This window comes from Puntigrus tetrazona, chromosome 25, assembly GCF_018831695.1.
Source record: "Puntigrus tetrazona isolate hp1 chromosome 25, ASM1883169v1, whole genome shotgun sequence".
NCBI classification, from domain to species: domain Eukaryota; kingdom Metazoa; phylum Chordata; class Actinopteri; order Cypriniformes; family Cyprinidae; genus Puntigrus; species Puntigrus tetrazona.
The window spans coordinates 9,347,473-9,374,296 of NC_056723.1; the positions used below are offsets into that span (position 1 = coordinate 9,347,473).

General features: G+C 35.9%; 1 protein-coding gene across 1 annotated transcript in view; it reads left to right on the plus strand.

The window, feature by feature from the left end:
• celsr1b (cadherin EGF LAG seven-pass G-type receptor 1b) overlaps positions 1 to 26,824 on the plus strand; it is a 42,890-nt gene that overhangs the window by 7,800 nt on the left and 8,266 nt on the right. The window contains 20 exon segments of the mRNA XM_043228677.1: positions 5,821 to 6,459; positions 8,888 to 9,110; positions 10,521 to 10,636; positions 11,661 to 11,749; positions 15,689 to 15,846; positions 17,717 to 17,760; positions 17,763 to 17,879; positions 18,153 to 18,278; positions 19,956 to 20,122; positions 20,245 to 20,430; positions 20,840 to 20,953; positions 21,039 to 21,213; positions 21,621 to 21,762; positions 22,928 to 23,048; positions 23,951 to 24,134; positions 24,458 to 24,559; positions 24,890 to 24,984; positions 25,096 to 25,305; positions 26,347 to 26,530; positions 26,619 to 26,759. Of these exon segments, the coding sequence (XP_043084612.1) occupies positions 5,821 to 6,459; positions 8,888 to 9,110; positions 10,521 to 10,636; positions 11,661 to 11,749; positions 15,689 to 15,846; positions 17,717 to 17,760; positions 17,763 to 17,879; positions 18,153 to 18,278; positions 19,956 to 20,122; positions 20,245 to 20,430; positions 20,840 to 20,953; positions 21,039 to 21,213; positions 21,621 to 21,762; positions 22,928 to 23,048; positions 23,951 to 24,134; positions 24,458 to 24,559; positions 24,890 to 24,984; positions 25,096 to 25,305; positions 26,347 to 26,530; positions 26,619 to 26,759 (3,333 nt within the window).

Here is a 26,824-nt window from a genome sequence, read left to right on the forward strand (position 1 = left end):
AATAAAAAGGCATTCTCCATCAAATCACTTGCGCGAAACAGATTTTTGATTCAAAAGACAACGTGTGGTAACAATTGCAGAGTTGAGTTACCCATAAATAGAGCTTAGCAGTATTTGTTCTTATTTCCTAGACGCAACCGGTTGCCATTGGACACCGAAGACTATTTAACAAAGAGTCAGGAATGGTGTATGGAGGTTTTTCATTGGACTGCACGAGTACAAAGGGCAAACTGGGCATTATCTTCTCTAGCGCTAAGGCTTTGCTCCTGAATTCCTTCTTTAACAATGATGATGCAATATAGGCCAATTCTTTATTCTGTTTTAAGAGTATTATACAATTATTACAGCCCAGCCAATCCAGTGTTTCAAAGCTGCTGACCTGAAAAAAAAAGCCTGTCATTATTTGTTTCGTGCTCATGTTGTACCAAACCTGTATGGTTTTTCTTTTCATTCTATTGAGGAGTATAAAGGAGCTCAGCGGAATGTTCACACTGCTCTTTTACATACATAGCAATCGTATAGTGTCTTATATCTGGCTGTCAAATTCGAAAAAAGTTTGAAAGACATTATAAATGTGTTCTATATGACTATTTAAAGGATTGAGACCAGTTATACGACAAAGATTTAAAATGACAGTAAAGACTATTGCTTTGCTACTAAAACTATTTTTAAATAAATGCTGATCTTGAGCTTTCAATCCTGAGAAATGATCACAGTTTCCAATATTTCCAAAAAAAACTCATGTTATTTTACTGCACTTTTTATCAAATGAGCGCAGCCTCACGACAATAACAGACTTCTTTCAAAAACATTAAAACATTTGTCCCCAAACATTTATAATTCCCAATGTTTGGCATGTCATGGTAACTTTATAAGAAATTTAAGAACCTTTTGGACTATTATATTTTAGTCTGTTCCTCACACAACGCATATGGAACAACTTAGGAAGCTGTTTTGTGTTCCACAGTTTGGCTTTGAAATGACTTGCAAGTAACTAAAAAACTTTTTTTTTTTTTTAGGTGAAAGCGAAACTCAAGCAGCTGTTTTGAAAGAGCACATTAATGCGGAAGCTTCCAGCTGACTTGATGGCATCTGCATTTTACTGCATTTTTAAATAAAGGCTTTTAGGGTCTATATTGTATTAATATTTTATAGAAGTGCTAGCAGATACTACGACATAACCAAGCAGAAGCACCTTCACATGTCTCTTGGCCTTGGGCAGCATTAACAGAGCTGCCCATAAAATCCACACCTTGGTGGGTTCCATTTGACTGAGCTCCCCTCTGTTTTATGTATGTGCTTGGAGGGATCAAAGCGGACCTGCCACCGATGATGTTAACAAGGATCACAACAGATTCATGAGGGAGGCCGGCCGAGGTGTGGTCTCCATTATCAGGCACTTAGTCTATGCACTCTGCGGAAAGAAGCTTTGCTCATTAACTTCCCAGAGTGCAACTTACCACATTCCACACAAGCCATGCCAAGGCGAAAGCTTTTAATAGGCCTTAAGAAGGAATGTAGGACTTGAATGGAGGATAGATGCAAAAAACAAGCAAGAAACAAACAAACAATTGAAAATATTTTAGCAACATAGAATGTTAATGTGGCATCTTCCAAATATTGTGTTTACAATAAGGATGGCTGCACAATATATTTGTACCATATCAGTTATCAAACTTAAGGCTTTAGAGATTTTTTTAACCTCAAAATTATGATTTAATGTATCAAAGTTTTGACTTTGAATTTTGATAATTATGACTAAATATTTAATAACTGAAACTTTAATCTTACAAGTATGATTTTATGTCATACTATAAACTGTCATAGATTGTACTCTGACTTATCTCATATCTCATAATTATGATTTACAGTATTAATGCTTTGCAATAATTTTGGCTTCATCCCAAATTAGACATATAAAACATTTACTTTAGAATTTATAATATGTAATCATAAACTGCATGTCATAATCTTGACACTTTAATCTCATCATTTGGACTAAATGTCTCATTTAAATTGTTTATATCATAATTTCAGATTTTTTTTATCTCATACTTTTCTTATATTTTCTCATGTGATTTAGAATTTTCAGAGGGGCACATCCCTGCCTTCAGTGTCTTGTGCACTCAGCAGCCCGTCTCTCTCAGCTGTGCCTATTGTGCGCTGGGCACCAGTTGGCTTGGTTTCGCACATATTTAGGTCAGCCGTCAGCCGTGATGTTGCTGTGGTCACTGCTGGTGAAGCAGGACATGTGTCTTAGCGTTGGCTAACTGATGCTTTGGCAGGAGGTTTTTGTCAGTCTCTGCTACTGTTGCACCAGCCAACTGCCAATCAGCTGTCCAAGTATATGTTCCCACATGCTTCTTAAGGAGTGTTTAAGGACAGATGACTGAAAAGTGAAAAATAAGTCTGGTGTGTTTGTATTCCAGGCTTTGTATTCTCACCCCATGATAATCCATATTTAAAGCATTAGATCATCTATAAATGACGTTTTTGTCATCATTTGTGCACCCTCGTGCTGATCCAAATCTGTTTGGCTTTCATTCTTCCGTGAAAAACAAAATAAGAGGTTTAGCAGAATGTTCTTGTTGGGGTTTTCCTTAAAATCGAGAATAAAAGTAGTCCAGCAGTCTATTTTTATTAAATCTGAATTCAGTTGTTACTGGGTAAGTTTATCTAAAAAAGTAATAAATTACTGCATGCTAATTATATCTTCAACAGTGTAATTACATTATGTGGTAATTACTATCTCTGAAATGGAACAGATACGAAAACGCTCTTTTAATTATTTCAAATAATAATATAAAAGACATTCTCTATAGAACAGTTTAACAATTAGATGACAACCTCTAAATGTCCCACTGTGTGTTGGTTTGCAGGCCAGCTCTTGTGAGTGTGTAAACTACACTGAACATTTATCTTTGCACAGATTGTTTGGCTACTTCCCTCGGAAAACACCGTCTCGAGAAACTGCCCTGTGTGTTTTCCTTCGTTCTCAGATAGTTCGGAAAGAAAACTGAACATGACACTTGCTCTTTGCAGAGGCTGTAAACACTGTCACAGCTCAGTGGTCCTGCAAAGGAGTGTGTTTGGCAAGTGAAACCGTGAACATTTCAACCTAGTTTACTTTGCTCGTGTCATAATCTCCGCCGTCGGTTTTGAGGGATTCGATGAAGCCGGGCTTCCCGTGGCGTGGTGGTATCTGGGCCGCACTTCCATTAAAACGTACAATGTTTCGCTTTGTTTTCTTGTTCAGCAAACTCTGGAATCAGTTGGTAGAGTTTCTCCTCTGGACCACCCACACTTGTGTATAATATTCAGCGATTCCTATTTGATTGTATGGATGGATTTTGGGGTCTTATCATTCTTTTGTACAAGCTGTTTCCTGGAGGCCATCCAAGATCACACCTGTAGGCCCATTTATTACGTGTGGGACAACTTTGAGAATGATCTGTTTGTCTAATTTTTTTTTCTGGTGGGAAAAACTAGGCTTGGCATATTTGTCAATGCAGTTTTATTGTTTGATTTAAAGGACTTTTATATGATACTCTACATATATTGGTTATCATGATAGAGCAATTATGGACTATGGGACATTTAGAGCAATGCTTTCTTCAAATTTTGTTTAGTGGAGATTTCAAGTGCCTGGATCAGTTTTCATCAGTACCTTATTGTAAAGCCTCTCTATGCCAGAGTGTTTGTTATGCTTTAGTAGCACTTAATGGTAAGAGAGAGGCTTAATGCATTTCAGAGTGGCTGTAATATACAAAGTTGGGATTTTATTGCAGACCTCATTAAAGGAAAGTCAAAAAGCAAGAAAGCACTTAGGATATACATTACTCTAGTCATCTCAGTATAAGAATCAGATTTCTGGCATGATTTAGCAAGTTTATTTAGCATGTTTAAAAGAAACATAGTTTAGGAGTTTATGGGATTATTGAGTATTATGAACACAATGGAACAGGATGTGGCCTGTTATTAGGCCGTTTGTGGGAAAATTGTGATTAGTATGTGACAAATTTATGATTTGCTATGATTGCAAGTTTGCCAGAATATACAATTTTTAATGAAGCATAAAATTATGGAATTATTATTAGGCTGTGAATCGATTACAAAAATAGATGGAATAAATTGCATGATATATAGTCAATTAATTAAAGTAAAAAAAATTTTTATCTACACAAAAAAAAATTAAATAATGGTTTATGATTACTAATATTGTACATTTTATATATATATATATATATATATATATATATATATATATATATATATATATTATTTTATATATATATATATATATATATATATATATATATATATATATATATATATATATATATATATATATATAATCTCCTCAGTTATTAGTTATTATTAGAAAAACTGTTTAACACACACGTGAAATAAGTTTAACTGCAAACAAAGTGCATCACAAAGTACAACACATTTAGTTGCGTGCATGTGTAAATGTGTGTGCGTACACGAGAGAAACTCCTTGTTGTGTCTGCAACTGCGTGTCTGGTTTAGCTGACAGTATGTGAAAGGACAGTGTAACAGAGTGGAAACATGTCCTCATTGTCCTGCAATTATAGCTCTCTCCATTCACATGACAGAGGGGCCCTTTACACTAGGAGCCCTCAATTGCTACAAGAGAATACACTGGACCTTGAACAATACCTGTCAAACTAAAGGACAGAGCAAATGTGACACAGCGGCCAGACTTTACCATTTGGTAATGATAAAGTGGGGAGGAATGAAATGGAAGGTGGATTTTTTTTCTTTGTTTGTTTTTTGCTCTGCCAACATTTCCAATGACCCCACCGCTAACGTTCTAACTAAAATCAATAAATGAATAATAGAAGTTATTACAACAACAACAACAGTATTTATTTATTCCTTTGTTTAATTTTATTTGTTTATTCATTTATTTCTCTGTTTGTAGCTTCATTACTATTAACAGTAATAATAACAACAATAATAATAATGATATTAATATTTAATGATTTTTGTAAATTTTTGTACAATTTTGTCACATATAAAAATACATGTATATAAATAGTATGTATGTGTCTATCTATAAATAATACATAAATAAACATTTATTTATTATTGTTATTATGAATTAATTATTATTATTATTATTACAATTTATTAAATACATCTATTACTATTACTAATAAGACACCATCATCATTATTTTATTTATTTTTATTAGTATTAGTAATAATAATAATAATAAAAGAAACACAGTTTTATTTTTTATAGTATGTTTTAGGAAGATAAACAATATACCTATCTATTCAAATAAGTTTCAGAATTATACTATTTGTATTTTTACAGGTAAAAACATATAATATTAAAACCATTGGCAATGATAAACATGGATTATTTTTGTTATTATTATTGGAATAAACTTTATATTTTATATAGTATCAGATAAATTAAAAATACATTCTTTAAATAAGTATATGAATAATATATTGATATGTTTTTCTGTTAAAAAAGTTCAGCAGATATTTAGCACCTCTCCAAACTAAACCTTTCAAGCTTATTTTTCCTTTTGTGTTCAAAGTTGATGTATTGCTTGACAGGAAGCTGGTTGTAAGGCTGTTCAAACAGTGTGGAAAAAAGATCATAAAACTGTGAAGTTTGTAATGCTTGGTGAACAATCACAGAATTAAGCTCCATGTTCCAGCATGTTCTCAAAGTTCATCTCACTCACAAGAATGTAAACTTACCACCTGCCAGGCACTGCCATGCCATTCCTTGAGTTTAAACATTAACCGAGTCTCTCAATGTGCCTTTGTGTCTCCACAGATGGACTCCACCAGGTCTCGGCCCTCTGCACCCTTCGTGTGACCATCATAACAGATGACATGTTGACGAACAGCATCACGGTTCGTCTGGAGAACATGTCTCAAGAGCGTTTCCTTTCCCCTCTGCTGTCTCTCTTCACCGAAGGCATAGCAGCAGTCTTGTCCACCAGTCCTGACGGTGTCTTCGTCTTCAATGTCCAAAACGACACAGACGTTAGCGGCAGCATCCTCAACGTCACTTTCTCGGCTCTGCTCCCGGGTGGAGCTCCGGGACGTTATTTCCCGTCAGAGGAGCTTCAGGAACAGCTGTATCTGAACCGTACGTTGTTGACTCTGATCTCGACTCAGCGCGTCCTGCCCTTCGATGATAACATCTGTTTGCGGGAGCCCTGTGAGAACTACATGAAGTGCGTAGCTGTTCTGAAGTTTGACAGTACGGCTCCCTTTGTGGCGTCCAACACGGTTCTCTTCAGGCCCATACACCCCATGAATGGTTTACGCTGTCGATGTCCTGACGGTTTCACTGGAGACTACTGCGAGACGGAGGTGGACCTTTGTTACTCAGGTCCGTGTCAGAACAATGGGAAGTGCCGCAGCCGAGAGGGAGGATACACCTGTGAGTGCCCACAAGATTTTACAGGTCAGTATCTGGTAATCTATTTGTCTGTATGTCTATCTGTCTATCTGTCCATTCATCCATGCCCCCATCTGTTCAACCATTTATCTGTTCATGCACATATCTGTCTATCCATCTATCTGTCTGTAAGCTGTAAGCCTGTCCAATCATCTATCCATCCTTCTATCTGTCTGTCTGTCTATGTATCTGTCTCTCCATCTCTATGTCTCTCTGTCAAAATGTCCATCCTTCTATCTCACTATGTATCTGTCAATCATTCTGTCCATCTATCTATCTATCTGTCTATCTATCTATTCCAGTTCAGGTCTAAATCCAGGTTTAAATTGCTCACACTTCTATACCCAATTCATTATCAGCCCATTTAAAATAGCAAGAAAAGTAATACTACACTTTTTCTAAAATGGCATGACTTGAGGTGTTATGTCAAAAAAGTTCCTTCACATTCCAAACCCAGTTCCAAGCAATAGTGAGCTAATAGTGATGTATCCCACAGTAAACACCACTTTCTGTGTGTTTTGTATGGATAGCTGATTGCAAATTGGTTGCAAATTGTCCCCTTCTAAGTTGCTCAGACTTGTGAGGGGGTCATTAGTTTGACTTCTGTCATAACTTGAATGGAGAGCCGCTCTTGGGGGAAGGAATTATCCAGTGTAAGTTTAAGTTTGACAGCAGGAATGGCATCCAGACCCTCAGTCCCAAGGTTCAGAGTCCCCACACTAGATCATTCACTTTGACAGCTTCTGTCTGTTTCTCAGCTCAGGTTTCTGGACTACTGTAAAGAGTAGTAAACCTCTGCTCTCTCAAGGCCTCAGGTAGTATGTGGTCATAACTAGAGGTGTTGACAGTGGCCTCTGTAGTTCCTCTCATAGGTTTCTCTCATTACAGAGTAATGTATCCCTGTAATTCCTCTGAAATGAGGGATTATCTGACCGACATTTGGATCATTACCTCTTTGGAACCTCTTTTGTGTGTCCCAGTCGACATAGTTCCTCTGGGCCCAGATCTTGTCAATGTAATGGCAAGTACACAATGGTGCGCACACCGAGCTGGCCAAGAATCAGAGATACAGGATTACAAGCGCAACAAGGTAAAGTCCTCCAAGCGAACCTCAGATGTTTGTTCTGCGTTTGTCAGCATGGTGATGGATTTTTGTGGAGATTGTTATCAGCATGTTTCTATGTCCTGTGCGGATGTGTCCATCTCAGGTGAAAGCAAACCGCACACGTCTTGATACATACACCAAAATAACACATAGAAAGTGACAAATGAGAGTAAAATAAAGAATGGGTATATGAGAACTTTCACATAAGTGGAAAATTTGTTCTTATTTTAGGATGTTATGCTATATATATAAATATGCTAAACATTTTAAAATACCTCATTGCTAGTTGTATTTTTAATAATTAAAAAAAATATATATATTAAATATTATATTATAATTATTAATATTTTATTTTTGAGAAACTTGTTTTGTTAAAAACTATTCTGGTAAAAATAATTCCTGTAATTTTGGTATGAATAGATTTTTTCTACTTTACTTTCCAAATTGAATCGCAGTTATGTATATTATTGCTATTAACTGTTATTATTAATTACTGATAAAACTTGCTGTTAACAGAAGTAGCAAAAATACATTTTTGGACCCTGTCCACACATGCACAGACACATACTATATTTGAAAACAGGGCTACAAAAACACCCAGGAAACAAGATTAAGTTGACCTTTCAAGCAATATAAAGCTGTCTTTTTAATGAATCATATCTTAATTTGATTTGAATTCAGAATTGTATGTAGTGCTAAATATCAAAGAGCCCTCCAGCAATCATCTTCTTGTAACAATGTGAATGATGTCACTTTTGCTAGTGGCATCTTCCAATAGCAAGTCGTCATTGGTTCACCCCACATCTCATGTCACGTTACAAGAGCCTAGCGGAGCATAACAGGTGTCTTACAGACCACCAGGGCTCTTTCATTGTTCTCCCATTGCTTGGCAGTGGTCCTGTTTCTTTAGAGTATGAACAAAGGTTAGTCTGGGTCAGTGAGCACAGCGGCCTGCCTGGAATCACTAAGCGTTGTGCTCAGTGGTCTCTCTGAAGCCTTCTCGTTTAGACAGAACTGGAAGCCATTGTCCTGTCAGGACTAAAACTAAGCTCACTCAAGTGATTGGGTTAGAAGGTTGGGTTAAGAGAACAACTTTCCAATTATTACCTGAAATTGAGTTCCACGGATGAATTGCACTGTGTTAGTGAATGCTTGAATGTGGGTTTATTACCTAATTTTGCATGGCTGGAATTAGCATTTTTTATACCTAAAAAAAAAATTGGCATTGATGCTTCCCTAAAGAACCATTTATTAACATTAACATTTCCATTGCACAATATGGAAATGTATGGAAAAAAGCTTTTAGCAAAATGGCAATTGTCTTTTCAGGAGAGCGCTGTGAGGTGAATGCACGTTCAGGCCGGTGTGTTCCTGGTGTGTGTAAGAACGGAGGCAGGTGTGTGGACCTGCTGGTGGGAGGTTTTCTGTGTCAGTGTCCTGATGGCGAGTATGAGAAACCCTACTGTGAGATAACCACACGCAGCTTCCCGGGCCAGTCCTTCATCACCTTCAGAGGCCTGAGGCAGAGATTCCACTTCACCCTCTCCTTTACGTAAGTAAACCATCTAGAGTTACTCCATCCATCAGTTTATACACCCATCCATCCATCCATGCACTTAACACTCCTGTCAACTATTTTTTAAGGGTTATTATTCAGTAAATAAATAAAGTAAAAAAAAAGAAAAAGTGTTGATATATATAAACATAATAAGTAATAAATAAATAATAATAATAAATTGTATTAATATAATACTATTTATAAAAACATATCAATAAATAATCAATAAATTCATTGATTGCATGAATAAAAATAATGCTTTTATGTTTAATATATATATATTTTTAATGTTATTGTTTCAGTTCAGTTTAATTGCCATTTTTATTTATTTTAAAATAGTATTTATTAATTTATTTTATTAAAAAATTAAATGTATTTATTTCATTTTTATTAGTGCTGTCGAACAATTATTCATGATTAATTTAATCCAAAATAAAAGTGTTTACTCAATATAGTTGTGTGTTCTTTGTATATTTATTATGTATATGTAAATACACACATGCGTGCATATTTTTCAGAAAAAAATTATGTAAGTAGATGTAAATATTTTCAAAATATAAACTATATGTGTGTGCAATTATATATTCAACACACATATATTATGCAAGCAAAAACTTTTTATATTGGATGTAATTAATCATTCGACAAATCTAATTTTTATATTTATTTTGTGACGTTTAGTTAATTAGATCTAATTCTCATGCATGTTGTGTCCTGGGAAAATGTCCTGCAAAAAAAACACCGTTTAACCTTTCTACGTCTCCTCACTTTCCCATTATGGCATTTATTAATTACCATGTAACCGATCTAGCAAATTAGACACTGTCACATATCAACCACACAAGTTCTTCTCAAGGCAAACATGAAAACAGGATGCCGCGTGTGGTGAGGCATCTTTGTTCAAACTTCCTGTGAGTTTGCCCCTTTGCCATGTGCTATCTGACACCTCTCACTGCAAAAATCCCAGGTGCCCGCACCACAGGGCCAACTCAGATACCAGAGGTTGGCAAACATCAGAGTATCAGTTTCCCCCCTCCGTTACCTCTAGCTGTGTCTCTTGGCAGGTTTTATCACTTCCTTTTCCTCCACTCCCTATCTTTTTTTATTCTTCTGTCAAGCCGGCGTGTTTGTTTTGTGAGTGACCCTAGGACGTTCATGAGCTTTATTTCCTTCTCTTGATCTGTGGATCAGAAATGAATATTCATTCCAAGTGAATATCTAAAAATATAATTAATCCGGTGGAAAACAAGATAAAAACTAATTTATTAAATAGAATTAATTTTAAAACAATTTTATAAAATGGCCTTTGAATCCTAATTTGTACTTTGAATTAAAAAGGCTAATTATTATGTCTACTGTAATCATGGTCGTCATTAAGGTTTTGTTATTTTTTTTTGTTGATAGGTTTGCTACAAGAGAGAGAAACGCCTTGCTCCTATATAACGGCAGGTTTAATGAAAGGCATGATTTCATTGCGATTGAAATTATTGAAGAGCAAATCCAGCTGACCTTCTCTGCTGGTAAGTAAGACAATTCATTTTAGTTTTAATAAAGTATTGAGTTGTTTTGTGCCTCTTTTTTGTGTCATATTGCTTAGTTTTGTCATTTTATGTCATTGTCATTTTGTTGTTTTGTCTATTTTTGTTTTGTTTTGTCTTTGTATCTGCTAAATGGGTTTTAGTCGGATTTGATTCCGAACAAAGCTCCTTTTTTGAGTGTCATATCTCGAACGTAAGTGCGTACGGATGTATCAAGAGCCGTGCCAAAGGAAACAGGTGGTCAAAGAGCATTAAAACACGCTTCCTCTGTCTACCTGTTCCTTTGTTTTGTCTAACCTCACACATCAAGAAGAGTCACTGTCCAGTCAGTGAGCGCGAAATACCACGTCCCGTCTCAGGTCAGAATTATTTCCATAGGAAATACGACAGTGGAATTCATCCCTAGAGCGTCTCGGTATAAACAGATGCTTGTTGCGTCTTACTACCACACAGAGGGTCATCCGTCCGCATGAGCTGAGAATAAAGACAGTGAAAGGCATTTCCTCCACTGTCCTGGAATGCAAAAACATCAAACAACTCAGCAATTCTGGTAAATTATGAACCCTTAAAGGTCAAAGGTTCGTCCCAGCTTACTAGCCATCACTCAACATAATTGAGTGAGAGAGAAAAACAAATAGCTAAGATATTTGACATTGGGAGGGAAAGTGCTGTCCTGGGATGTCCTGACACTATTATCCCCTCGATAATGATTTACTTATTTTGTCCACTAGACTGGAAAAATGCCACACTAATTAAAATCCTGAAAGTGATTTGGAACAATTTAATTAGTTTGTGATTTTTCCTTGTAATGCATATTGTGTTAAGTGTTAAGCTATATATATATATATATATATATATATATATATATATATATATATATATATATATATATATATATATATATATATATATACATATTAAAATATTCCTTATTCAATTATCACTAGCAGAATTACTCTTGAATTTCAGCAAAACTGGTTTCTTCTTTCTTGTTATTTCTTTTTAGGAGAAACTAAAACAACAGTGACTCCATTCGTAGCTGGTGGGGTTAGTGATGGACAGTGGCACAGAGTACATCTGCATTACTACAACAAGGTACCACGAAATCATTTCTTTTGTATAACTCTTCCACAAATACATTTTGAAATACATTATTTCATTTTAGAACCGCGCGCTAAAATCGATCTATTATCACTTCATCCGCACTTGAATCAAACGATCAGTTCTTTGCTAGAGAAAGTCGGAGCCTCACAAGTGGCGTGTTTCTTGGTGAGATCAGTGCGTCCATATTTCATGAAAGAAGACACGTGATATCAGCGGCATCTTTAGCTGTATCAAAGTTCACAGCATCTTCTAAGAGCTGCAGTCAAAAGAAACATCTTGTATTTCTGCTTCTTTGATCCCGTCCAGTTTTCAGACCCTCAAATTTCAGCTGCTGAGATGCAGCGTTTAAGTTTGGTGCGTGTGTATTACGTCATGTGTCATGTTTCATGGCCAAAAGCTAGGTGCGTTTATTCTGTCACCCAGGCATCTCATTACACAGCGTCTCGTTTTTAAGAGTGTTTTGTAACCCGTAATGTTAGTATTATTTAATAAGGTGTTAAATTCTTGTTCTTCGTGTTTTGAAACAAATAGTTCTCGAGTGCTTTGTTGTTTGTTTGTTGCTCAATTGCAAATACCTCACCATATTGTGGTTACACGAGCAATTAATTCTGCTTGAAAACATTAAGCTCTCATCAAGCCTTCTTAGGTTCCTTACTGACCTTTTAGCGACCTTAATTCTATGCTGCCTAACTTTAAAATAGTGTTTACTCATAAAGAACATAGAGTTGAATCATAGGGAATGCCACTGAAGTCTCTTCAGAAAGAAACATTAGTCTCTAAAGGAATCACGTTAAGTATATTTTTGAGGGTCCATAATTTCTTAGATTTTTTTTAAACCTCTACACTGATGAAATATGTAGCATATATGTTATGTATATGTAATATGTAGCATGTATGTTAGCTAGTGTATTATTGGATTGGAGCACCGTTTACTTGTAAACACTTATGAAAAATCCGACCCTGAAGCCGTCTGTTGAGATTCAGTGCTGTTGTGTTTGCTCTATTGTGGCCGTGGCTCCCCCTTAACCAAGTCCAAGTTCGATATAGTCCGAAGGGGAACTCAGACAATAGCTGATCCCCTGTTGAGTTAATCCGGGACTACAATAACATGCTCTGAGTTTCTAAAAGCGCCAGATGGCACACGTTTTTTTTCTGTTGCACTTAAACATAAAAACGCCCCAGCCTATTATTGTGAATCTCCAGAATATGCTTTTTTTTATTTCATGAAGTTTTGCTCCATCTGGAGCCTCGTCCATATGGTAAGGCTGTGCTCAAGTACGGAAATCAGTCTCTCATCTTTTACCAAAATATATCTCTATTTTGACATTCAAAAGTTTCGAATAAGATTCGATTTCTAGGAAGTTGTGAAACGGTGACTCAAAAACGATGTAAATCACTTCTGTTTGACCGCATTAATTTTTGACTTTTCCAATTGATCGTTGATTTGTTATGTTTGTTCTGTGTGTTGTTTTGTCTGTGTTTTTGAAGACACTTTCAGATATTTAACTTGAGTAGTAATAAGCAAACACATTGGCATGCAGCTCTAATGCAGTGATGCTTTGAAGCGTCAGGTCTCCTCATTTTAAAGTGTCCCAGTAGTGGTGACCCATTGCAATTTTTATAAACAATCCTTTGATGATTAAAAAAAACCCCATTGCATTAATTCACATTTTGGCAGTCTTTTAATCCTAATGGTTTGTTGAGAAGGACTGTTTTTATGTTTGAAGTCACAGAGGCCCCAGTGATGTACTTTTAAAATACTAATAGTTTTTTTTTTCCTATTTTAAACCAGTTTTTTAAGATAAATGTTATGTTTACATATTAAATATATCTATATATAATATAAATTATATTAATATAAATACATGAAAATAAATATCTACTGTATAGGGGTATTTGAGATTACATTTTGAAAATTCAAAGATTCTTTTATCATGTGCAAAGCGTGATATTAAAATTAGTTTGTAGTTATTACAAGATTGAGAGAAGTCCTTAAAGAACAGTCAGGCATGTTATGCTATTACTGTCTTTTGAGTTTTACTGACCGCAAACAAAACAAACTTATTTTCTGCCTTATAACAATACATCTGGAAAGGGGAAAAAAACCTCACATGTAGGCTCCAGGATCTATTAACTATTGTTTTGAATTTAGAAACAAAAAGGCTGACGAGTTACAAGGTTGGAGGTTAATAGCTGTTGTCAGGATTTGTGAGCGTGTGTGTTCCTGAGGGCATTGAGCTTGTCATTGAGTTCATTTTCGTCAGTGGACTTGAGAAAAGAGAGATTTTGGGATCATCATGGCGTTACGTTGGAAGCGGATCCTTATTAAGAGTGGCAGAGGGTTGAGCTGCAGTGACCTCTTAAAGACAGTTAGCATTCTGATGCTTGCCATGTTTTTTTGTGCGCCTGATGAAAATCGTAATAGAGACGTGCAACCACTTTAATAGCAGTAGAAACTTGATATTTGGATGGTATTCAGTGTGTCAAAAAATCTTTTTTTTCCACCAGGTTTTTGCAGCATTTTTAAAGTTATATGAGCGATGTTGGCTTCAGGCCTTGACCAGTTGGATTTATTCCACGACACGTGCGTCAGTGTTAAGGAATGCTCCCATTCATGGCTTTCCTTGTTGACCAGTTTAGCAGTCTACTCACATTGCCTTATTCATCTCTGCTGTCTGGCAGAAACTGAGAGGAATATTTGCCTTCTAATTTATGAATGTGTGAATCTTTAGTAAAAAATTTGTAAAGGAAAAAAGAAATAGTCAAATAGTCATTATATTATTTATATTATATTATATTATATTATATTATATTATATTATATTGTTAGATTAGATTAGATTAGATCATATAGTTATTATAGAATATTGATATGTAAAGTTGAATAGAAGTATTAATATTTATTTATTATTTATATATTTTAATTATCTCTTAGCTTTCTTGACAGCAGCACTAAACAATAATAAAATAGTATTTATTATTATTATACAAATAAAAAACAATAATAATTTATTTATTAAATTGTTCCTTTTTATAGACAGCAACAACAATAATAATAATAATAATAATAATAATAAAGATAATTCTAATAAATTGGTGGAAGTAGTAGTAGAAGTAGTATGTAATAATTTGAAAAATACTTGTCTGCTTATGCTCTCATTTTACGCAAATAATTCTGTTTAAAATCTGAGTGTGAATAGTGACCACAGTGGTGTAATGAACTTCAGGAGCGAGTGATGTTCACATCGCACCAATCTGTCACTTGGACATTTTTTAACACCACAGGGCAGACATCAAAGACCAACTCAGCACATCATACGCACCACAAAATCAATTTTAATGAGCTGAGAAAATTCGAAAAACCTCTTTCGTGGGGGGATGGGTGTTGCCAGATGATAATACAAATTTTGGCTGGGTTGTGGAAATAGTTCGGGTCTCTGGGGAGGTTTTACATGAAATGATGAGCTCTCTTTGTTTGGTATCTCCTCTTTGCCAGCGTCTCGTTGGCATAATCCAATTAGATGAGCTGAGAACGCCACAGAGGGTCAAACAGTCATCTCATTCTGTGTGTCAAAGATTACAGACAAAACCTATTATCTCCAAACTCACAAAGATGTCAGTGGAGATGCTGTTCAGATACACAAACATTTAGACTCTTAGCCAGGATGTAAGAAGATTTAAAAAGGTTTAGTGGTGACATATGATCTTCATTACACTGGTTTTTTAAAAAACAGACCAATACAAGACCAGAAGCAGAAATAATGCTACTGTGAATACATTTTTTTACACTAGACCTACTATAAAATATTTTACTTAAATTTTTTTTCTCTCAGATAACAGAAATAAGTTAGTATTACCATTACATTTTAACAGTTATCAAAATCATCAAATCAAAGTTTTTTTTTATCATTTTCACTTGTTTCTATTCAAGCCCAATATAGGGCGTCTTGGCGTCCCTCACGGCCCCTCTGAGGAAAAGGTTGCTGTGGTTGCTGTCGATGAGTGTGATGTGGCCATGGCTCTACGTTTCGGGGGACAGATCGGGAACTACAGCTGTGCAGCCCGTGGCACACAAACAGGCCAAAAGAAGTAAGTGTTTTCAGTCAACTTAAAATTGTTTTTACAACCTATTTTACTTCTGTACTGTGGCATATTTAAAGGGATAGGTTACCCAAAAGAGCTTTCTGACCCTCTCGTAGGCAGCAATGTAACTGAGAAGTTTAAGACCAGGTAGACAACTTCTCTTCTCTTCTCTTCTCTTCTCTTCTCTTCTCTTCTCTTCTCTTCTCTTCTCTTCTCTTCTCTTCTCTTCTCTTCTCTTCTCTTCTCTTCTCTTCTCTTCTCTTTATTCACCACTAAATTCTAAATTACATTTTTGGATGAACTATCCCTTTAAGACTGAAATTGTATGTTCAACATTAAAAAAAAATTACAATTGCAATAAATTGTGCACAGCAAGAGGAAACATTTACTGAGATTTATTTAGTTGCTAAACTTTTGCTAAACTTTTGAAATGTTTGGGTGGGACAGTAGCTACACAGTCATTATATGTTGTTTTGGACTGTTTATGATTATGGAAGTAAATAGTCCCAGTTGTGATTTCGTGTTGTCTTAGGATGTTTGTTGTGATCCCTACCGAAAAAGTTGCACCATTTGTTTCTTTCTTCTCACACTCTCTCCGTCTCCCACATTCATTCATGTTTCCACCGTCTAAAGTCCTGAGGGCATGATATTGTTCACTGAAATGGAGAGTGTGACAGGACGGGGAACTTGAGCACACGAAGGCACGCTAACTACCGTCGGGTGTTGAATAGCTGATCATTACAGCAGATTACACAGCATTCTGCTACTCCCCTTACACTCAGCTCCATCTTTTTTTCCCTAATCTCCTCCAATCTGCACTCTGTCGCATGTCAAACCAGTTTTATGGGCTTTACAATGGAACCACGCTCCGGCTTATCTGCAGCTGGGATTTGCCATTGTAGGCTAATTGTCTCTGTGTGTGGAGAACAGAGCGGCATGAGATGGTGGAGCTCCATCGGAGATAAGTGGAGATATGTTCTGGAAAGCCTCTCAAATGCAACTGCAGGGGTCAGACCATATGCTCGTAGTAAGTGCTGACCCATAAACCCACAGATCTACATGGATTTATGGATGTAGATGAAATGTACTGCGGTTTACTGCAGTGTGAAGCCCTGATGCTAAAATACAAACCCACATCATATCTGGCTACAATAAAGCAATAATAACTCAATGTTCTAAATAAAACATAAATAAACTCACCATAGTAGCTCCGCACATTTTATTTTCTAATGGCACTCTTCTTTTTTTAAAGACCCTTGAAATCTAATAATCTGACTGCCTTTCTATGTGTGATATATATGATGGATATGATCATTCCTGCCAGATGTTGCTGGATAAATTTTTTTTTAAAAAGATATTTGGCTATGAAGGGCATTAACTGCATTTTGCGTCTGTCAAATAATGCAAAAACCTGGAATGTTTTTAATTTTTTTACTGAAAACAGACAGCATAAAATTTGTTTATATATATATATATATATATATATATATATATATATATATATATATATATATATATATGTGTGTGTGTGTGTGTGTGTGTGTGTGTGTGTGTGTGTGTGTGTGTCCGTGTGTGTGTGTGTTCACAAAGAAAAAATGCAGGTTTTGTCATCATCTTTTTTATTTTTTCTAAAGCAGTGTGTTCTTTGTCTTTGTTAAAACACAAAAGGAGATGAATGAGGGGTGAGAGAATGGGGATTTTGTGTTCTTTTTTTAAAAGGACCAAAAAGAATGCAATAAATAGGAACTAAACACATTGTTTTCTGGCCATTGGGCCCGAAGGTCTGGATTTGCTCACACATAAACCTTACGAATGTTTTAATTAAAATCTGAGAATGTTTGAGTTTTCAGGGATCTTTCTGTGTGTATGTTTGCAGGTCATTGGATCTAACAGGACCTCTGCTCCTGGGTGGCGTCCCAAACCTCCTGAAGATTTCCCTGTACAGAACCGAGACTTTGTTGGCTGCATTAGGAACCTCACTATTGACAGCAAGTCCATAGACATGGCCAGTTTTATTGCCAACAACGGCACCTTAGCAGGTTAGAAACTGTAGGGTTCACATCATGATAAATCTTCCTTGAATTTTTTTATTCCTTAATTTTGAAGTACTATGAAAACAGACTCTAACTTTTAAAACTCACAACTTCCTTCTGAACCGCAGCAAAAAAAATTCATAAACAGCAGAAAAAAATGCTCATATGACATTTTTAGATGAGGCTGTGTTTCTTATGTGTTTCTTTCTCTTGTAACTCTCCATTAAGGTGTCAAACTCCAACCCTAATATTTAAAGCGTGCTCTCCCATTCTATTCAGGTTGTGCAGCAAAATATGACTTCTGTAGCCAGGCTGTTTGTCAGAACGGAGGCGTATGTGTGAATAGATGGAACACCCACACCTGTAACTGTCCATTAGGCTATGGAGGAAAGAACTGTGAACATGGTAAGATAATCCTCTCTTTCTGCACTGTTCTGTAAATAATTCTTCCTTTGACTTGATTTTGCCTAATAGACACAAACACATAGATACGCCTCCCATCTTTTGCCTGGATTTGCCCTTGGCCTCCATGAAATACCATTGTGTACACAAATCCAATGACTCATACTCAGCAGTTAACATTATCTATCTATCTATCTATCTATCTATCTATCTATCTATCTATCTATCTATCTATCTATCTATCTATCTATCTATCTATCTATCTGTCTATCATCATTTTATCATTCTATTCATCTACAGGAAATGACAGGTTATATGTCGCAATCTTTTTCCACTTTAAACCTGTCTGAATAAGTGCATTATAATCACAAAGAGCATCTTTTAACAGTAAGTTAAGGATTGCAACTGGCTTAACATTTTCAGTGAGCTTAGTTTGACCTAATTTCCTCTAGGGAAACCCGGTTGACCCTGCATTTTCGAATTATTTTTACTTATCAATTGGATGGAGGAATTATGCCATGTTATGTGAATTTAGAGTTCATAGAATTCATAATACTGCCAATGCAAGTAGATCTAAAATCCTCATGTTTGCCCCAAAACCTCTTTATTATACTTTTCTTTATTAAGAGCATTCAGGCTACTCTTTAACATTTAACATTTATAGCGTACAGAGATCAGGGACTCCAAAAAGGACAGTCTGCTTAAGGTCTAAAATCTCAAGGCTGGAGGTTGAGGAAGACTGAAGACAAGGCCCAACTTGGGCATATACCAGTATCGCCCACCCTTATTCACAGTTTTAGTCATGTGACCGGTTCGAAGACCTGGAGGGCAAAACATCAATAGAACTGCAGCACAAGGGTGTCAATTTTCAATCAGTTTCATAGCCGCAAATATTTGGATCACCTCTCAAATCAATAAGGCAAGCAATTTTGTGCTGTTTGCAATCTATATTATGTTCCCACGGCAATATTTCATTAATATTTCATTTGATATTAAAATATCAAAACAACCTCTGTATTAATGATACATAGTTTACATAGGAAAGCAGATGAGGCCAGAATATGAACGCAATCTGCTTAATGGTTCATTGTTTTTCTTATAACGTTTTTCTTTGGAAAAGCACATAACGAGAAACTTTGCACATTGTTTTTATATTCTGGCTTCGTCCACTTGCCTGTACAAAATATACATCATCAATAAGGTGTTCACCGAATTTCACCTTTTAATATCTGCATTTTACTACATTACTACTGAATGCAAACTGTGTAATAATAACAGTGGAGTAAAGCTGTGTCTTTCCCGCAAGGGGAGCGTTCTTATAAGAGTGTGACGTCACGAGACGATTCTCAATAGGCCTTAACTGTGAATATCACCACCATTACTGTCACACTCCCAGGACTGTGTCTAAGATACACCACTGTTATTTCCATAAGTTCTGCCCTCACATATATAGAGAAAGTAAAATATTTGCCCTGAAGACATTGGTGTGGAAGAACGTTTCACATTCCTGATTAAGAAATCTCCTGGTTGACTGGGAAACATTCCTCTCTGTGTGAATGATAGTGATTATTTGTGCCTCAGGACAGGGGGGAATGCCAAAAAAATCAAGTGGCATTTATTTAATTGAACAGACTGAAGTCTAGATGTGATTTAAACTGTCTGATGTTCTTCTTTCTATAGTTATGCCAGCTCCCCTACATTTCGATGGTCACGCGTTGGTGTCATGGAGCGAGACCGACATCACCATCGCCATTCCCTGGTATATGGGTCTTATGTTTCGCACCCGGAAAAGCACAAGCGTTCTACTGCAGGCCAGCGCTGGAGATTTCTCCAAGATCAGTCTTATGGTGAGTATTGTGTTTCAGTAATACACTGCATTTAATCCTGTTTTCTATAATAGGCCTGTTTTAATAAAGCAGATAAATGAGACTTTTATTAGTCTTCTCAGGCACTTATTTTCTATTTCCAGGTGAACAACAGACACCTTCGGTTCCAGGTGTTTCTTGGGGTCCGGCGAATGGCGCTGTTAGATTTTCCTCAGGTATGCGTGGATAACGGTGAATGGCACCATGTGCTCATCGAGCTCAAGAGTGGAAAAGATGGCAAAGACATCAAATATATGGCTTTCGTGTCTTTGGACTATGGCATGTTTCAGGTATTTGATTTTAGTATTTATTTACTGTGTATAACATTTCTATATTAACTAAAACTATATGGCCACATTTAACCCTGGACCATAAAAACAGTCATAAATGACATAATAGCTAAATAAATAAGATGTCCATTGATGTATGGTTTGTTAGAATAGGACAATATTTTTGGAGTTACAATTGGACTTGAGACTGGTTTTGTGTTTCAGAGTCATATTTTAAAAAATAAACAAAAACATGCTGCAAAATAACTACAACTTTAATAAAAAATTAAGATATAAAAATAATATAAATTAACTCGTACTATAGCTACTGAAGCTTTTTTATAAACTTTAAATGCACACAATTCTGTGATATTTTCAGAGCTTATATTTATGAAATTGTTTTGAGTTATTATATCGTTTTGTTGTCTAGAGAACAGTGGAGATCGGTAATGAGCTGCCCGGCCTTAAACTGAGGAACTTGTTTATCGGTGGACTGCTAAAGAAAGACGGCACTGTACAGGCTGGATTTTCAGGCTGCATGCAGGTATACTCACATAAACACTTATTTACATCATTTAAAGCTGTGCATTGTCTTATTCAAATGGGTGTGTCATGTGGTCGTCTCACAGGGTGTACGAATGGGCGAGACGTCCACCAACACCGCCAACATCAACATACGGCATGCCACGCGAATCCGTGCCAAAGACGGATGTAACATCGCCGATGTGTGTCAGTCCAACCTGTGTCCATCTCACAGCCGCTGCAACGACAACTGGGCATCCCACACGTGCGTCTGCGAGCAAGGTAACAGGAATTGAAATGATATGTAGTTTAAAGCAAAAGTATAGTTAGAATTAAAAAGTTTTATCCAGTCTTCACTGCCACACGATTCTCCAGAAATCATTTAATATGCTAAATGTTTAGTAACATTACAAATGCTTTTACTTTGGTCAGTTTAATGCATCCTTTCTAATTGAATGTATTCATTTCTAACTTCTTTTAAAAAAAGTGCATATTTTATTAAGAAATTATTGCTAATTAAACTAAGAAAATAAACAACGTAATTATTTGCTTATTCATTTCAGCTTTTCACTCAATAAAATAATTTAAATTAAAGAATGACTAAATAAATAATTTATTTATAACATCATAAATCAAACATTTAGAGCATTTTATATCTGATTTTTCATCATTCTTTTCTTGTTCCCCAGGTTATTTCGGCAGGGACTGTGTGGATGCGTGTCTCTTGAACCCTTGTGAACACACTTCCTCCTGTGTTCGTAAACCCAGCACCAAACGTGGCTACAGCTGTGAGTGTGGACACAATTACTATGGCCAGTACTGTGAGCACAAGTGAGTATCTCTCCGCATCTTTAAATCACTCCTTCATGTGGCTCATACTAAGGTTTAGGGATATAAATTGTTAAATTGTTTAAATTGTCATGCATAAATGCTTCCTCAAATCTTACAACTCATTCAACAAAGTTTTTTTTTAAAAAGTTTTATTTTAAAGGTTTTTCTTCTTTGGAACCCAAAAGATATTTTTTAGGAATGTTTCCACTGTTTTGCGCATTTAGTACAACATTGGTTTAAAACAACATTGACTTTCTCTGCATATACAAAAAACAGTCTCAAGAGGTATGGAAATAATTGCGCAACATTAATTTTTGGTTAAACTGTCCCTTTAATGTTTAGATTTGGTTAGGATTAAGAAAATCTCTGGACTTTTTGTTAAATCTTGGTACTTGCTGAAACACGCAGTCTGACAAAAGCTTTATTGTCTGATGGTCTGTTTCATGAACTGCCAAGGTTTGTAAGCGGCGAAAACTGTGATAGCAGACGCTGGCAGTGTTTGTGATGGTATTGTTATGATGATCCTTTAATTCTGGTAATTCTACGTGTCTTTGACGCCCACACTATAAGGCTTTTGTTTATAATGCAAGTAAATTTATTCTCAGACTGCTGGAATTATCCAGTATTTCATCCATTAAAGTTAAACTTAAAAAAAAAAAAAAATTGTTTTAACGGTGAATTTTCTTTTACATGTAACCTTTTTAATAATCATTTTAAGTAAATAAAAGAAAATAAAAAAAACAATGACAATAAATAAATAAATAAATGTATCTCTTCTTCCAAGCATTACGAGAAAACAGATAAAAGAATTTCCTGAGTGGAAAAAGACTAAAATAACAGTCTATTTTTGAAATGATTTAGTTTCTGATCCTTTCTTTTACCATAAAAAGATTCTCTTTCAAATGATCACAAAGCTTAGAATGATGTATTGCTTTCACACAAGCAATTTGCTGTTTGCCTCGCAGTCAGAATGGACTGCTTTGATTTTACAGCAGAATTTCATGTGCAGTTTCAAAGCAAATGCCCCTCTTTTCAACTCCCAATCAGTCTCAGTCCCCAGCAGAAGCTGTTTTGAGTCTCATTCTGTGAAGTTTGTAATTTAAACTCTGTCTTTTGCTAGGCACTGTTGTATTTTTCTCTTACTTTGACGTTTGCGCACACACAGAGGGGACCAACCTTGTGCTCGCGGCTGGTGGGGATACCCGACCTGTGGGCCCTGTAACTGCGATGTCAGCAAAGGCTTCAAACGGGACTGTAATAAAACCACAGGAGAGTGTAGCTGCAAGGTAAGCTGCAAGTGATCACATGTTCCAGATTCTCCAAAGACTTCTAGTGGTTGTCCAACAGTCGCACTTAACATAAATTGGACCAAGTAGCTTTTATTCTGTTAAGCAAGTTGCTGTTTAAAAGGGGTCAGTATTTAATGTATTATTCCAGTTTAAAATGAATGTTGTTTTCTATTTCAGGATATTTAAATTGTGATTTATTCAAAGCTTACTTTTCAGCATCATTATTTAGGTTTTCAGTGTCATATGATCCTTCAAAAAGCATTCCAATATGCTGATTTGTCGCTCAAGAATTAGCAGTGTTGAAAACAGCTTAACGTTTTTTGTGAAAACCATACAGTTTTTCCAGGAATCCTTCATGATTAGAAAGATTGAAATACAAATATTTAACATTATAAATATTTTACTGTCACTTTTAAACAGATTTTATGCATAAAGTTAAATGCATACTTTACTGAATTATAAATAAATAATAATAAACAAAACAAAATGTAATTGTGACATTTCATTTCAGATTTTTAGATTTTATATCTCACAATTTAGTTCTCAGAATTGGAAGATGTCAATTATAAACTCTGAAAAGAAATTCAGAATTGTGAGATCAAAAATTCACAATTACCTTTCTTATTTTTTATTCTGTGTCTAAAAAAAAACTGAATTGAAGATGTGATCTGATTTGCAAGTCACAGATTTATGTCTTACAAAAATGTTTAGTCGTGATAGAAAAAATAAGAATTGCAAAACAAAGAATTAGAAATATAAAGTCACAAAGTTTATGTCTCACAATTCAATAAAAAAAGTTAGTTGTGATATAAAAACTTGCAACTGCAAAAAGAGGCTAAAATATTAATTAAGGTTCATGCTCACAAAATTCCATTATTTTCTCATCCTTTCTTTTTCAGGACAATTACTTTCGGCCTCTTGGTGAAGACACTTGTTACCCGTGTGATTGTTTTCACCTCGGAGCACATTCCCGGACATGTGACCCAGTAACGGGCCAGTGCTCCTGTAAGATGGGTGTTGTGGGTCGTCAGTGTAACCGCTGCGACAACCCCTTCGCAGAGGTGACAGTCGGAGGATGTGTGGGTATGTGTTAACTGTTGCTAACCTCGTTTCAAAACTGCTTGGACAATTGAGTAAATAAGGCCAAAAAACTGAAAAAATAAAGTTTTTGATGTTAGCTTACATTTCCAAGCACAGTATGATGAAATATAAGTGTAATACACTCAGTCTGCTTTTATGTCAGCATCGAGTGTGTCTACTGACTGTGAGGTTAGAAATAATGGACATGTGTGGCTCTTACAAAAGGACTTATCATTAAGACATAGCAACGAACCATGTTAGAGGCACTTAATGGCTCCGTTTTGCAAGATCTTTCTTCTCCCTCACTCTCATTTTTTGTTATCTAGTGGTTTATGACGGTTGTCCCAAAGCCTTTGAAGATGGTATCTGGTGGCCCCGCACCATGTTTGGTGGCCCTGCAGCCACAAACTGCCCCAAAGGATCCAGTGGTACTCTCTTTAATCAAATCGAGAATTTACACAAACAATCAAACATTTAGTAGACAGGTGTTTATTTATTTGAAAATGTATTTTTTTTTATAGAAATATGTAGTAAACTTTACAAATCATTATACAAAACTGGCAAGTAATAAGCTGAATTAAATGTGAAATCTTCAATGATTTTTAATTTATTTTATAATTCTAAAATAACACATTTTACTGTATCTAAAAAAATAAAAGCACTAACAATAACAAAGTAGATGTGTCCAAATATTTATCTTTTAAGTACATCATTGTTGAATAGTTTCTCAATATATATCTGTATTTGTTGTTTGACAGGCACAGCTATCCGTCATTGCAGCGATGATAAAGGTTGGTTCCCACCTGAGCTCTTCAACTGCACTTCCCTCACCTTTTCAAAGCTAAAAAAAGAGGTTTGTGACTCTGCTGGTTGGTTCAAGTTGGAATTATAGTCATGGAATAAATTGTTTCCATCTTACTAAGCCTAGAAGTGACTAATATTTCCTCTTTTGTGTGTGACTTAGAGCGAGGATCTTCATGCTAATGCTTCTCGAATGGATGGAGAAAGATCAAAAAGCCTGGCGGGCCTGCTGCACTCTGCCACCGATCACACGGATCATCTCTTTGGGAATGACGTGAGGACTGCCTACCATCTGCTGGCCAGCGTGTTAGAGCATGAGAGTCTGCAGCAGGGCTTTGAGCTCACCGCCACACATGATGCTGATTTCAACAAGGTATAGACCTCAAAACCTTGACACACTCTTCCAGAATCCAACAGGATTTTAGCATCTTCACATTCAAGTTTAATTTAATGGGTGCAAGATGACCTGCCAGCTCTAGCTCTCTTAATCAAGATGGTCCATGCAACTAACTACCATAAATGACCAGCTTTAACCAGTTCGAAGGCATGTAAATCTATCCAACTGTCTGTCATTGCATTGAAGATAAATGTTGGCTTCCACCTAAGCTCTTGAACTGAACCTCCCTTAGCTTCTCAAAGCTAAAGAAAGACATTTATGACTAAAATAGTTTTTTGGTGCTTCATATCTGAATTGTTGCTGGATGACCTACAATATGACCTACTAACTCCTATTTTCTTAACCAAGATGGTCTACCTGGTTGACACTGACTTCATAAGTTGGTAATTCATCAAAACAATCATCTAAACCAGGTTGAACCTAATGCTCTAAGTAATGATCAGCTTTAACCAGTTAGCAAGCATGTAAATCTATCCAACTGTCAATCATTGCATTGAAATAAAATGTTGGCTTCCACCTAAGCTCTTCATCTGCACTTCCAGGATGTTTTTGTCACCTTTTTTGGGTGGATTCTAGTTGGAAACGTTTTGGAGCCCAAATCATCAATTGCTTAAATTGGTCAAATTGTTGTTTGGTTCAACATGAACTTCCAGCTTCAACTCTTTCAACCAAGATGGTCAACCTGGTTGACACTGATAGTTACCAGTTGTCAATCTATGCATTCAGCCATCTAAACCAGGTTTAACCAACTACTGGACATAAATTTAGCCAGTTTGTAAGCATTTAAACCATCAGATTAAATATATCAAGTGTATGTAGCATATGCAGTTTAATAATCTTATTAATCATATGTCTATTAAATAAATGTTATTAATACAAATGTTTTAAAATGTTTTTCCTATTTTATTTTATTCATTCATTTATACATTGATTACTTTATTACGTTTTTTATTTTGAAACCCCAGTGGATGGTTATAGTCCAGTATTAATAAACATACTCCTTCTCTGTTGTGATAGAACATCATTAAAGCTGGAAGCACCATCATTGACCCCGTCAACAAGGAGCACTGGGAGAAGATCCAGCGCTCTGATGGAGGGACGGCACATCTGCTGCACCACTTCGAGGAGTATGCCAACACATTGGTACAGAACATGAGGAAGACCTACCTGAGACCCTTCACCATCGTCACTGACAACATAAGTTAGTATCGGCTTCTCTATCCTGTGGCAACTGCTTAATTTTTAGGGTTTGATATAAAAAAATATTTTTTGTTTTTCTTTACAACCAGTTGTTACATTAGATTTTCTGGACTCTACCACAAACCAAGACAAGATTCCTCGATTTCTGGAATTTAATGAAGTGTACTCAAAAGAGCTGGAGTCATCCGTCCTGTTCCCAAACCTGCTCACCATGCCAAAAAAGAGCAAAGGTTGTCGCTTTGAAACTTGTTTCTTTATATTACCAGTAATATTTATGGAAACGTGCAATGATGAA